At 42.5% G+C, this 15138-nt stretch overlaps 1 protein-coding gene across 2 annotated transcripts in view; it reads right to left on the bottom strand.

The window, feature by feature from the left end:
* GNS (glucosamine (N-acetyl)-6-sulfatase) overlaps positions 1-15138 on the bottom strand; it is a 258138-nt gene that overhangs the window by 71246 nt on the left and 171754 nt on the right. For both annotated transcript variants that reach the window (XR_013607146.1, XM_078676222.1), the window contains exons 9-10: positions 8187-8290; positions 7058-7159 (exon numbers count right to left, since the gene is read on the bottom strand). Coding sequence is in view for 1 of the 2 variants with exons in the window: in XM_078676222.1 (XP_078532348.1) it covers positions 7058-7159; positions 8187-8290 (206 nt within the window). In the remaining variant the exon portion in view is untranslated. The remainder of the gene's footprint in view (positions 1-7057; positions 7160-8186; positions 8291-15138) is intronic.

Raw genomic sequence — 15138 nt, forward strand, 5'->3', positions numbered from 1 at the left:
ACACACGCCCATCGGCCCAGGTGAGGGTAAATAGGATACTGTCCTGGGTTTTTCACCTTCAGAGTGCACCTGTCATGGTTGCCCCGTCAGCGTTGATTTTTGCCCCTACACTCGAGCCCTTGGCGGCCTGGAACAGACAGGACCCACTGGTCCACAGTCTATACTAGCAACTGGGGAGACAGATTATCATTGTATGTGGAAGACATCCTGTTATACGTCCCAGACCTTATTAATACACTCATTAAACTCATGTAGATCATTTCCAACTTTGGCCGTTATTCAGGATGCACTATAGATTGGAAAAAATCCCTAATCTATCTCCTCCGAAGCGGAGAGCCACAACTACCCAGCGATAATAGTCACAAATGGGTTCCGATATGTGGGAGAATATATCACCATGGATACTGAACTATTTTGTACCAAAAAACTCTAACCACCGTTGGATAGGCTGAGGCGCGATGTTGAGCACTGGAGGTCCCTGCCCTGGTCTTTTATTGACAAAGCTTCCCTTTTTGAAATTATGTTCCTTCCCAGTTTTTTATATGTTCTGCAGCACACACCCTTCCTGGTGCATGCTTAATATTTTAAAGCCACTGACAGGGGAATTTAGGACACTACTCTGGGATGAGGGCCTAGCCAGGATTGGATTACACAAACTCACCAGGGGGTGGTATGATGGGGGGATAGCTCTGCCTGACATTCAGAAATACAACTGGGTGGTGCAACTTACCACCATCAACGGGTTTATCTCCCCCTGATTGCCCCCAAGAAGAACATGCATTACATATGGACAGACTCATTATGCAACCTTAAGGTTACCTTAGGGCTATCTTTGGCTCCCCTGGGAACCCATCCCTCCATGGCTCGACAGCCAGTATGGTTACCCTTTGGCATGCAGCTCTGAAAGCCTTGGGATGGCGGGGTAAAATCACACAAGCTACTCCCATATAGGATTCTTTTATGTTGGACACCCTGGGTACGCAGTCCAGATTTGATAAACGGAACTTAATTGGGCTTCCCAGAGTAGGAGACCTTTGAGCTCACTGGGACGTCGTACCTTGGACGGACCCTCAAAGAGACTATCAACTAGCCCCTGCTGAGGTTCATCACTACATCCAGATACATCATGCATTCAGGGAAGTATTGCCGAAGGGAACAGTGCTCCCCAAGTCCTCGCCCCTAGAAGATTGCCTTTTAGATGAATGCAAGTTTCATAAAGCGACCTCCCGGACATAAAAAGCTGCTCAACAACATATCCGATGTACTGCAACACTTGGGAGAGCAATGGACCCAAGACATCAAGGAGTTGTGGGTTGATGACTGGGCGGAGGACTTGGCATCCCTGAAGGAGGTGGCCAAATGCTCGGGTTTCCGATAGCTGCAAATAAAAATACTACATTGGTCCTATTATGCCCAAATTACATTGTTTAAAATGGGTAGAGTGATGATGGAGAGCTATATGTGTGGGTGTGTAGGCAACCAGGCACCTTCTAACATATTGTGGGGGACTACCATATAGTACAAATTTCTGGGCAGGGGTGGTGGCGTCTATTGTTGAATTGACAGGGGGCTCAATGACCGACTCTGCAAAATGGTGTCTCCTTAACATCTAGAGTACAAAGGACTGAACCACATGACAACTATGGTGGACATTGGACTGAAGGTTGCCATACGTGACATGGCAAGATAATGGGGGGCAGAGCAGCCGCCTCAGTTGGGGGACTGGAAGCGCAACATGAATTGGTATATGTTGGCTGAGAGGGTGGTGCATGAAGGACGGGGGTGCCACCTAAAATGGACCAAAATCTGGCGGCCATGGAACGCCTGAGGGGGCAATGTTTGTAATTATTTATGTTTCTTCTGGGCTGTTGGGGCCGCAGTAAAGCCCATCTAGGCCTTTAACAAATGTCAGCTGATATGGTTGACGGGAGGGGAGCTCTGTCGGAAATACTCTGAGGTGAGATGCTTATTTACTCTATTGAAGTTTCAGTACACTAATATGATATGAACCTATTTTTAACTAAACTGTCAATAAACATACTTAACCAAAAAAAATTAAAATGCCAACTTTCTAAAAGTGACATTTTCAAATTCTAATTTTAAAACAGACTTCACCATAAGTTAGGATTTTCATTACAATTCCAGAGACGCCAAACATGAACAGGTTACCCGTCCCATTTGGAAATTACACTTATTAATGTGATAAGTTATCTCCAATATTATCCTATGTGAGAGGTAGGCCTTGCAGTATGAAAAATGAATATGAGTTTTTCACTACCAGGACATGTAAAACTTAAAAGTACATGTCCTACCTTTTAAATACATTGCACCCTGCCCTCTGAGCAGGCTATGGCCTACCCTCGGGTTAACATGTATTAAAAAGGAAGGTTTGGGCCTGGCAAAAAGGTTACTTAGCCAGGTTAAAATGGCAGTTTAGAACTAAGCACACACAGACTGCAATGGCAGGCCTGAGACATGTTTAAAGTGCTACTTAAGTAAGTGGCACAATCAGTGCTGCAGGCCCACTACTAGCATTTAATTTACAGGTCCTGAGCACAGGTATCGCCACTTTACTAGGGACTTACAAGTCAATTAAATATACCAATTGGATATAAGCCAATCTAACATGTTTTAAGGAGAGAGCACAAGTACGTTGCACACTTTGACACTGCTAACCAGTGCTAGAATCCTAAGGCCAGCTGAAACGAAGTAAGAAAAAACAGGAGGTCTGGAGGCAAAAGCTTAGGAGCAAAATCATGCCAATGATGCCATGTCTAACAATGGTGGAGGTCTAGTGGAACCTAAGGCCTCTGATCAACAGGTTCTCCAGATGACCTCCCCAATGCCTAGAATGGACACATCCACTACTACCAAGACCTCCTGCAGAGGAGGATATAATGGTCTGCCGCACATCACCCACCAATGAAGGCTGCAGCCGCACACGTCAGAGGCACAAATCTGGCCTGGAAGTTATTCTCATTGCTGGGCCCACTGCAGACAAAGGTACCACTGAAGGGCCCAAATGTGCCAATGAGCGTGAGGCACCACAAAGAGGCAAGTTGGTAGAAGAGCAAGCAGCCTCAGAACCATAAAAGTCTGAGACAGTAGCTCTTGTTTAAAATATTGGGATCTTAGCCTGCAGATTCCCTAGTCTGAGCCAATGGAAAAGCACATAGGGCTTAATGACAATGGCCCAATAAAAGGAAGCCTTTTAGATGGTAGAAGATGGGACTTGAGCTTTTTAAAAGAAACTCCCAAGGTAGGCAGCAACACCACCACTATCTGAAGGTTCTCTAAAACTAGTGCAAACCCATGTACAACAGCCAGTACTCAAGGTGTGGGAATACGCGGATCCCCGACCTGAGAAGATGAGCCACTGCCACAACCTTCGTAAAGGCCAGAGGGGCTGATGTCAGGTGAATGGCAGGACAGTGAATAGAAAGTGGTCGAACCCCACGACAAAGCGGTGTTACTTCCCGTGGGCCTGCAGGATCAGTGCCTAGAAGTATGTGTCCTGGGGACTCAGGTACACCATCCAGCCCTCGGGGTCCAAAGACAACAGAACATGAGCAAGAGCCATAATTTTGAACTCCTTGAGGAATTAGTTCAACACTCTGAGGTCCACAGTCTGAGGCTCCAGCCTTTCTTTGGGACCAGGAAGCACCAGACTATGCCTCAGGTATAATTTCAATCACACTAGGCCCCTCAAGCATCCACATACCTTCCAATACTTTTGAAGGAATTGGTGAGGAGGGAAATGTACGTCATAGAACCTGCTGCAGCTCTGCTTTCATTAAGGCGTGGTAGCACAGAATTTGCCTTTTTCCAAACATCCTAAAACCATTAAACAGCATGTCTGGGAGAGAGGAATGGACTTCCTAGAAACCCCAGTGCCAGGCATCCAAACATGGAGTGTGATAACACTGGTGCCCACAGCTCGAACAACAGAATCCATGGTATCTCGGCTGGCCCACAACATTTATTTTTCCATTTCCTGGATGTCTTGCAATGCCTGAGGAAATAGTTTCATAAATCTAGAGGCAAAGCTGGTAAAACCACACACACTAAGTTCTAAAGAACAAAAGTGTAGTGACTAAGCAGACAAACAGTATTCAAGGATCGAAGCACCAGTCTAGATGAAGGACCCTTTTTCACAGTATTTACTCTTTTGATCCAAAGTCCAGTGGAGCACTAGGGAACAGGAGTCATTGCAAGAGTTTGCAGATTGACTCTGGAACCATGGGAGATTCCCCAAGTGAGGAATCTGCAATTAGGAGTATCCATCAGAAGATTTAAGATGGTAATGGCTTTCCTTTGTTCAGGTGGAATTGGAATCGGAGAAACTTAAAAAGGCTAAGCCAGTTAGACAATTCTGTCACTCTTCAGAGCAGGGTTTTACTTTTAATGGCATTAATATTGGCTGAATGTTTAAAATGTACCGGGTATGTTCACAGTCTGGTTTCTGACCCAGCAGCTGAGCGTAAGTGTGTTTGGACCTGATTGTGTGTCCGTTTCCCCTCCAATCACCTTGTTTTTGTTGAAGGTTTCCTCCTTTCGCCATTTTCCGCATTGTACTCGCAATCCCTTTCCAAGGATAAAGCATAGCAGCTTGTATGGTGCACTCAGGTGACCTTTGCCAACACTCTGCTTATTAATGAACCTCTGTCATTGTTGAGTGGAACCCATATAATGCTCCCTAATGGCTTAACAGCGCTTGCAGTGGGATTGGCCCTCTGTATGTCTGGGTGGAATCCCTTGTATTGCTCTCTGGTTATGTAAAAGCTCCTCGAATGGGTTGGTCCTCTCTCACTGCTACGTGTAATCCATGGATTTTTCACAGTTCGATTAACAGTGCATGTAGTAGGGTTGGTCCTTGGTTATGCTCAAGATAATACTCCCGAGCAACCTAAAAGTGCCTCCAGTGGGATAAGGAATTTGATGTTATTCTAAGATTTATCGTCCATTCAGCAGTATCAAAGTTTTTTTTCCTCCATTATATTATACTCCGTAAAGTGGTAAATGCTTGCATGCATGACTGTCTATTGTCTCAGACTCTGCAACAACCCAGGTTTGAAGCACGTCTGCTTCATCTAATGTTGCTAATTGTAAGTCTTCAAACATCACACACCTCATCCAATATGTCCCACAGAGGCCATACTACATATAACAGCCTTTCAACCATGCTCTCGGAAACACACGAAGGAACGGAATGCAAATAGGAGTGCATGACCTCACTAGGGGTATCAAGTGCTGCATACACATTAAAACAGGACAACCCAGAAAGTGTTTGGGCCTCACAAGGGATAAGACAGCCTGTACAAATATCCATACAAAACAAGTAAGCAAAAGGGTAGTGTGATGTTAGTACATGTGAATGAGTTTCCACTGTCTTATCAGTTCTACAAGATCAAGAAAATGGACTTGCATTAAAGTGAGCAAGGACATGGGAAGTATGATACACTTTCATTTAGGTTTGAGACAGTCCCAAAGATTGAAACAGCAGGGATGTATGAGGGAGGCGTCAAGATTTGCAGATGGAGGTCCAGGTGTTACAAGCAATATATTTGCTGTCACCACACTGTATACGTGATGGATGCCTATAACTCACACAAGTCAAATTGTAATGGATTACAGGATACCTATAATTGATGCAAAGACATAACTGAAGATCCGGCTATCGAACTCGGGATGTCAATGGTTGGCAGAAGGTACAGTAAATGGCTAGGAAATTGATATTCAGAATAAATATTGACATCACTCTCTCTGGACTACTGGAAGCACAAAACTACACTGCCTAGGATTACACGAAAAATATTCTGGGTAGGTTATGGAAAAATAAGAGCAAAAAATGTTTATGGAAAAAGACACAATCATGCCAAAATAATTTTAAGCTAAAGCGGGGTAACCATCATTTGTAAGCACTTAAGGACTGAACTCTAGTTCAACTGGTCAACAGAGAGAAGCCTAAGGATAATTCTTTCCTCATACATCTTCCCCATAACATTTTTGGTAAAACCACTTGTGTGTAGAGTGTAGAGTATGCTTAACTTTCTGTGTGAACAGGCAGGCTCGGGTAAAACTAGAACTAATAAAACGTTTCAAGAATAAATTACTTTTTTTTTTTTTTTTTTGCAGAGTTTTATATAGCGCGAACTAGACCCGACCCGAATCAGGTCAGGTATCAGAGCGCTTTACATAGCACCAGTTACGTTACATGAGGACACACTTTCATTTTAGGCACGGGGAGATTAAGTGATTTGCCCAGAATCACAGGAGGTTTTTGGCGTCGTTACCGAGACTCGAACCCAGATCCCCAGGTCCGAGGTCGAGCGCCTTAGCCGTTAGGCCAACCCCTCTCCCCTCATTATTATTTTACAACGGGGCCTGTCACTATTAATATAGATATTCAATATAGTGCACAGTAGTGTGTGGTGCAGGAAAAAAGTACAAACATATTAAATAGGACAGGAAGGTGTGCTAGGAAATGCTTAACTCTTCTAAGAGTCTAGCACTGGTGGTGGTGGATGCCCTGTCAATCAGGGTCACTAACTAAGTAAAGGAGCTACAGAGATATCAGCTCTGCACTAAACTGCACCAACGCCTCTGTATGGGGCCACATTTGAGAGGGTCACATTAGAGTATGAGTGAGGAACTGCAAAAACGAATCAGACTGACAATAAGGCAGGCTTAGTGGAAGGCATAATTATAAGCAAAATAATACCATCCCCATCCTTGGCTATAGTATGAGGATGTTACAAACAGCTGCAAGACAATGTTCATTATATTAGATGCACGTCTCTCAGTGGCGTAAACAGGACTAGATGAACATCAATAATCGGGTGACATGAACATTAGATCTGGTCATCAATGAGAGGAAATAATGAAGCATTGGTTATAGCCATCTTGCATCCCATCTATAGACTGCATCCTTAGTTTCTCAATAGTCCAGTCATAAACTCTAAAATACTGTGAGAGCATGATATTTTTTTAAAATTCAAGAAACATAAGGGTTGTGCGGGTTGATCCAGAAAAGTTCACCAACAAGTGAAAAACTTACCAAGAGAGGTAAAAAAGACACCCCATCCATCTTAGTCTTATTTAGATCGTAGCCAGCAATATCAAGAATGGTAGGCCCCAAATCGATGTTTGCAACAAGCATCTGATGGGGGAGGGGGAAGACATTAGTTGCCATACAACAGAGAAGCATTTTCAAGAAGAATCAAAGAATGAATACAGTTTTGCACAGGCACATAGTTTAACATAGCTCCAAAAGGTCTGAATATTTGTGCATTGTATATAGTACTTGGGCTGATTGGGGGTGTATGTGTGCGTAACCATAAACAAAACTTTAAGCACATCCACAGGTCGACAATTTAGCATGTGTGTAATTTTAGTTGTGCCAGGTTATTCCTAGAAAATTGAGCCAGAGGCGAACTTCCACATACTATAATGTCACTTTACTTGGGCATTGGCATTTCCTCTGGGGTATATGGTATACAATTTCAAGTGGGTTCTTGTGCATAGGGTACAATTATGCAAACTGAAATGCTAGCGCATTTGCTCAATAACACTATTTACTTTTCTACACAGGAAGATGTTCTTCCTCATTAAGAAGCTGCATACCCAGGGCTCTCAGGAGTTGTATACCCACCCTTAAGAGATTCACTTGTGCCCTTGCCATGAGTAAATGTCTAACCATTCCCAGGATGGGAAAGAGACGGACAGCAGCTGCAAATGCTCACATATTCTCATGTATGTCTAAACATTTTCAAGAAAATACACTCCTTGAAAGCCCACTTCCCAACCCGGTGCAAGGGATTAACTACCACTAAATATTACACCATCAAGAGGTGGCGTGAGTAAAGGGTTTCCAACTGCAAGGGCCCTTTGTATCTTTGCTACAGTAAAAAATCCAGCAACTGCTTATGTAAATCTGACTTTCTCTCTAAATTGGATTTGTGAATCAGAACCATCGGTCTTACTAAGTGTTTAAAAACAATAAAACACTAAAGAATACATTGCAAGATGCATAGCAATACACGTATTGGTGTGTTTTTGTACAATGAGTCCCCAAGTCCCAAATAACGCTTAATACAGTCATGCTGACATTTAAAACTGACATTTCGATAATATGCCAATCGAGAACATAGTTATAAAAATAGTAACCCCGTCATCAGTTGACCTACCTCGCTTGTTTGGTTCTTTTTGACGCCAGGCCCTCGCACAAGTAATGGAACCTTGATGTCAAACTCATACAGCTGACGCTTGTCTATTGGCAAGGAAAACTGTCCTAGAGCATAAGAGAAAGGAAGGAATGGAAACAAAAGTCACATCATCAGATCTATAAATATAGACAATGACAAACTACAGCCTATGCCAGAAAGTGCAAGAACTATATATCATGAGCTTCTGCTCACCGGTTAATTATTAATATGGCATGGATAGGAACAATTCTGCCTTTCTTCACAAATTGGTATTTACTGTTCTACTGAATTAGCAATTATCGTGAACTATGACCAAGGTACAACGTCAAAGCTACAATTCAATTTTAGATAAGTCTTCTGTTTTTTTTTTCCAAAAACGTTTTATTGGTACTTTTATGAACTTAAATACACAGTGCAAGAAGACAGTCATTGCATTTAATGCTATTTCAGTAATTTTTAAAATATAATCGTTTCTCGATCCCGGACCCCAATTTAAGCTAGGGGTCCATGTAACGAAATTTGTTGTGACATCACTAAAAAAAAGCAACAACTGTAAAAATTCTCTCTTTCCCTTTTACATTTCCAGTCTATGACAGAACATTGCACAGACATAGGAGTGTGGTCATATCATCCCCATGTTTCGGTCTCGGTCGGCCCTCTGTATCCTACTTCGAAGGTGATCAGTCTGGTAATCAAAAAGATGCCGTGCTCTGAGCCCTGGTGGGCAGGTTATCTCCCTGCAGTGCTTTTCCATGTAAGGCAATAGTGGCTCTGTGTACACAGAAAGGTATCTTTGTCATGAATCATTTGAATTGAAAGTATCTCCAATGCCTTCAAATTGTACACCAGCCATTCTTTGTTGGGAGAGACAGGTTTTAACAATGTTTTGCTATTACTATCTATGCCACTACTACCAACTTAAAAATGAATATCCGGTTCTTAGGCCTAGGATCGTTTCGGATATTATGTATATTGCAATAAATGATTTTCACAAATATTATTAAAAAAATTCTTTACAGAGTTTTATATAGCGCAAACTTGACCCAAATCGGGTATCAGAGCGCTTTAAATAGCATCAGTTACGTTACATGAGGACACACATTCATTGAAGTTGTTTTGTAAAATATTTTTGTAGGCTTAGCACTTCACTTGGGCCACTGATGTTCTATAGTCTTTAATAACACAGAAAGATTTGTAATGGACTCAGACCCTTCAGAAGGTTTGCCCTCATCCTGTTGGTGATCTAACTCCAGGATGTGTTTCAGTCACTGGAACACAGGTCTCTACTTTGTGAATCACAGGACACATGCCTGCACTCAAAGGATCATATGAAAGGATATTCATTGGGTCTCAAACCACATTTCCCCACACGAAATGGTATGGATGCATAGCTGGACAAAAATGGACAACAACCGCAAGGCTACATTCACCTGACCACTCACATTTACTCGGGTCTGCCTAGCTCTCTGGGCATCCAGGCGGCTCAGACATTCCATTTTGGCGCGTAATGAAGGCAGCTAATCTGACTGAAAATAAGAGCATGCAGTGAGCCCAAGAAGAAGAGTTGGTGGAAGGCTTTGCAGCTTTGAAGGACCACTTCTTGAAGGCATAGAGCACAAACTACATTGCCCACAATAACTAAACTCCTGCATCATTTGGAAGTAGGGGTGGTCAATTTTTATGTTCAGTATAAGTTTCCTGGTGGTCCACGGAATTCTTGCTGGGCAATCGTGATGTTCCGTTGCTGTAGCAGGGATCTTGCTACATGGAACCCCTAACAACTTGAAGAGAGTTGTTTCCACAGATGACTTGCATTCTGAAACGGGTCACTAAGTTCAGAGAAGTATTCGAAGGATGCAATCGGATTAAAGAAGTGACTCTGAACATTTACATTTGGAGACTACACCGTTTAAGTTATGAACTAGAAACAAAACACTGATTCCAATGTTATCAAAAGGATTTCTGAACTAATGTTTCTCAATGCATTTGGCTCAGTATTATATGAAGTTAACAAATAGGATCTCAACATGTTCATGATACCTGCATATTGTGTTTAACCCGTTGGCTGCTGCCGTCGGCCAACGGTCATCGCGTGTACTACCTTGGTAGTGCTGCGCACATCCATTGGCCGACGCTGCCCCACCCATTTTTCGAACATTCAGCACTGGAGCTGAACGTTCGACGCAGCCAACGGGTTAAGGTACTGATAATTCAAGGACAGAAATTACTGTAGTCAGCAAGGCAATACAATACTTATTCAAGCTGTATATTTTAGGTCACAGAAGTTCTATCCAGAAATTCATATTACATACATCAAGAGTTCAAAGTGTAACTACAGTTAAAGGTAGCCATTGTTTTAAATGAAGTGTTACATGGGACGGCTACAATATACTTGAGACATTAAACCTCTTCTCTGTGTTTACAGAAATAATCAGATATTCCACTTCACCAGAAAGTCAGAGATGTAATGACAAACTGTAGGGATCTCGTTGGCTACATACATTTTTTGCTGTCACAGGCTGGTGCATGCAAAGTCGAAACACATGATGCTGAGCAGATCTCTGAACGGATCTGTTTCATGGATAAGGGAACTCAAATCCAGAAGGTGCCACCAATTTCTGATTCAGAGTATAGGGAGGCTAACTTTCCAACCAGATACAGTACTTTCTTATTTGCCTCCTTCACAAATACACTCTTCACTAAAGCTCTCTGTAATCCCTCCAAAGGGGTGCACTCCCACTCCACAGACTACACCTTCGCAGGCAGTGGTTTCTCCACCACTTTCAAGAACTGAGTCTCTTGCAAAGATTCCAACACGTGGGGTTGTGGTTCCACTAGTACACAATGTTGCAGACGATATTCCTCAATGATGAAGATATTGCTCTTCTCATATATAGAGGACAGACCATTCATTTCGTTTATCAAGTATTTTCATTGAATTTTACAACAAAGGGAAACAATACGTGTTGACCATACAAAAAGATCATTTTAGCAGCAGAGTCTGTTCTGCTACAAAAATAAGAGAAGTAGGGTATGGAGGAAACATGGTGAAGGTCTGAGACCAAGGTGCTGCTAGAGATAGAGAGGATAGGAATGTCGGGGCACATGAGAGCTGTCGGTTTGGAACACATGATACCCGTGATCAGAAGTTGATTGAAGGGGAGAGCCAGAGAAGGTCAGACCATTCATCATCAAGAAGATATTCCTGTAAAAGTTGAATTACACCTGGGATCACTGTAATCTCTGCAGGTGCACTCCACACAGATCTTGCTCTCCTCAAGACTCTCATACTCATAGGAAGGCATCTTTGTCAGACTTTCCTCTGGCTAGGGTAGCTCCAATAGGAAACAATATATTTCCTGAAGTCCTAGTCAGAGGGGTAGCTAAACTAAGTATAACCATGCCAAAACCACCAGTGAAGTCTACAGTTGTTTTTGAGACCAGGCAACATAAATCAGGTGCCATGCAGCTCTTCACTGACGCAGTTTCCCTCTGAAAGTGATGTGCGGGGCTTATATAGGTGCAACTCCTGCAGGCTGACGTCAATTGCTTTCAAGACTGTCTGCTCAATCACCACTGCGTCCCTTAGAATTCAGGGGCGGCCCTCTGGGCGCAACTGAAGAATAAGCTCGCTGCTGCGATGCTTTAAAGAAGTTATACTTTTAAATCAATTCTCTGTATTCCATAAAACTACACCATCCGGTATTAGTTGCAAATGGTATATTTATTCCATCTTCTTAAACTTCAAATCAATATGTTTTATATCACATTCAATTTGTATCCATGAATTCAAATCTCACAAGGTCCCAATGCATTTCGTGCCATCAGGCACTTCATCAGGGGAATCTGTAAATTAATATACATGATGAGGACCCACACTTGAACAAAATATATAACAAGAGCTAGACCAACTCATTTAAGTAATCATAAATATCTTACTCTGAAGCATATTTACAAAAAAACTTGTCGGCAATATGTGTTTAAACCAAACGATGTGCCAGTAAACCATTTCTAATGAATGCAATTTATCTGCATGCTGAAATCTTGAATGAAAATCTGATTTGTAAATGGTCGAGCCATCTTCAAGGTCAAATATGTATTGCATAATCGACAAGCATAATAATGCTTTCTAATTGCTTAACCCTGGTAGTGTTTCCGAAAACATAAAATTAATATTTTCATAAAACGGGTACTTTCCGTAAATCCCATCTTATTCTAAACAAAAATGAATATCGTAGTGTTACATATATATCCTATTTTCTCAAATAATTCCTAAGTTTAACGTATAACGAAACTACAGGCACGTATAACGCTTACTGATAAAGCCGCAAGTCTGTCGCGTAAGTGTCAAAAGATTCTAGGAACGCCAAGGCGTGGTGCTATTTTCTTAAATCATACCAAGGTTTCATAACGAAACCACAAGAGCGCTTAACGCTTACCGATAAAGCCGCAAGTCTGCCACGTAAATGCCAAAAAGCTTCTTGGAACGCCGAAGCGTGATGTTAACCTTCCGCCATTATAAGTATTGATCTTAAAAATTAGAAATAGACGATGTCATCCTAAACAATGTGAAAGCGTGCAAATGTGTGGCGGCCATATTGGAAGGTTAAAGAAACAGAGTATTAGTATATAAAATCAGTTAATCAACGAAAAGTGAATGAATAATCATGTGAATCAAGTACCTCATTATAAAAATAGTCATGAATAAGTGACAACTGTAAATAACTATACATTCATTAACTGGGTAAGAAAATACATGTAACTTAAGTTGGAATATTTCACGATTCATCTTACAATGTTTTCTGTTATTTAACGGTTATTAGATGGTAATTGCATATCACAAATAGCACGAGAATTCCGTGCGGTCATTTAGCCCATAGGGCTTTAAAGCATCCAGTTTGAAAATCCAATCATTTTCTTTCTGCAGTAGTCTGCGATTCAGATCAAAATGTACATCTTTATCAAGTGTCTCTAACACTAAGAATTTTAATTGTGAAACATTGTGTCTCCGTTCGTTGAAGTGTAATGCCACTGTTGATTTATCATAATTCCTTCTGATACTACTCTTATGTTCGAATAGTCTGGTTTTGATCTTTCTAGTAGTTTTTCCGACATAAACTAAGCCACAAGGGCACTTCAACAAATAGACTAAGTTTTTGGAGTCACAAGTGGCTGTCACTTTCAGATCTATAGCTTTACCACTCCGTGGGTGATTTATTTTTGTTCCTTTGAAGTGTTCAAAGGCAGAGTGAGACGGGCCATCAAACATGCAAGTACTATCAAACAGCATGTCCTTCAAGGAGGAATCCAATCTACTGCAGCCATGCATGGCAATGCTAGTGCCCAAAGAGTAGGTGGTGTCCATGTCACAACAAATTGTGATTTTGGCCGCATCACGACCATCTTGGCTGACCGCCAAAAGGACCAGACAAAGGTCTTCTGGTACACCAGGGAGGACTTGAACCACCAAGTTCCAAAGCAAAAGGAACAATTGATGGACGGAATGCTGAACAATGCAACATTCATCCCCCGTACAAGGATCTGGGTTTAATCAATCAATCTTTTGCTCACCACGCCACCCCAGTTTGGACCCAGCCATGTGCAAATCAGTCTTGACTCTGTTCCTTATGGAAACTGGGCACAAGTCCCAAGGGGCATAAGTGTAACAGACCAACAAACAAGATAGAAATTGATTGAGGGATAAACTGGCTGATGAGAAGAGGCATTTACCAAAGGTCAGGAGGCGTGGTCAGCATCGGCGTTGAGGTACCCAAGCCTGACATGGGTTTGGGCATGAGGGTAGGAACTGAAGCAGAGGACAGAAGTGGCTCCCAGGGTCCGAGCTGGCTCTGGGGCAAACCTGCCCATGGTAGTCCAGGTGGAAAGCCTCCTGGCTCGATGAGGCCCCAAGACATACCAGCAAGACTCTGTAGGTATTGAAAGAGCTGAAGTATAGCTGTGCTGGTCTATTTGATCTAGTGTGAAGTGGCTGAAGGTCCCAGAAGGTTGTGCCTGAACCAGCTGTGGAATCGGCTCTGAAGTTGGCTCGATTCAGGACCAAGATGGTTGGTGATGCCCACACACTTTGTCAAAGGAGTGTGAATGGCACAAAGGAGAGGAACTCGACTTCCACTTCTTGTGTTTCAGTCTACTGGAGAACTGGGATTGCAACGAAGACCGGCCTCTAGCGTGGCTCCATCGACTCCGGAAACGGGAGTGAGGACTGGGATCAAGCTTTAGTGCGGGACTTGGAGTGGTTATGATGCTGTGTTTTAGTGTGCTTGGAGACAAAGTTTTGCCTTGCATTCCCTGATGGCTTTGGGGCTCATCAGTGCACAGTTTCCACAAGCCTTGTTCAATTAAGTGTTCCGAACCCAGACACCACAGGCATAACTAATGGGGGTCTATCACAAACATATGTTTGCGACAGTCATTACAGGGTTTAAAACATCTCATGCACATTATAAAAAAAAAACGAGTGTGAGGAAAAAACCAAGATAAGGGTCTCAGCAAAGAGAGGAATCTTCGAATCAGTGTCTGGTGGCGTAGAAGCAAAGGAAAGGACATCAGAACAGAACGCCCGAATGTCCCTAGAACGGCCTCAATGTAGAGCCGCAGGGTGCCACCTACCAGCGCACATAGGTACTATGGAAAAGTTTCTGGAACTAGCCTGACCCCTGAATATTCAAAAAGATGAGAAATCTGCAGCAAGAAGTCTCAGATTTGCTAATTACCTTAACGGAGAAATAAGAGTAGGCTTTAACGAGATTACCTGCAAGGCAATGATAACCTCACATCTCAAAATAAGAGCAGCAGCAGACTCATCAGCCTTGGCAGCACACAGATATTGCCATGAGCTGGCAATGTGGTATTCTTCTTGGCTATGCCTGGCCGACCCGACACCCGAAGAAAAGCAACACATTGTCAATCTTCC

This window comes from Lissotriton helveticus, chromosome 1_1, assembly GCF_964261635.1.
Source record: "Lissotriton helveticus chromosome 1_1, aLisHel1.1, whole genome shotgun sequence".
NCBI classification, from domain to species: Eukaryota; Metazoa; Chordata; class Amphibia; order Caudata; family Salamandridae; genus Lissotriton; species Lissotriton helveticus.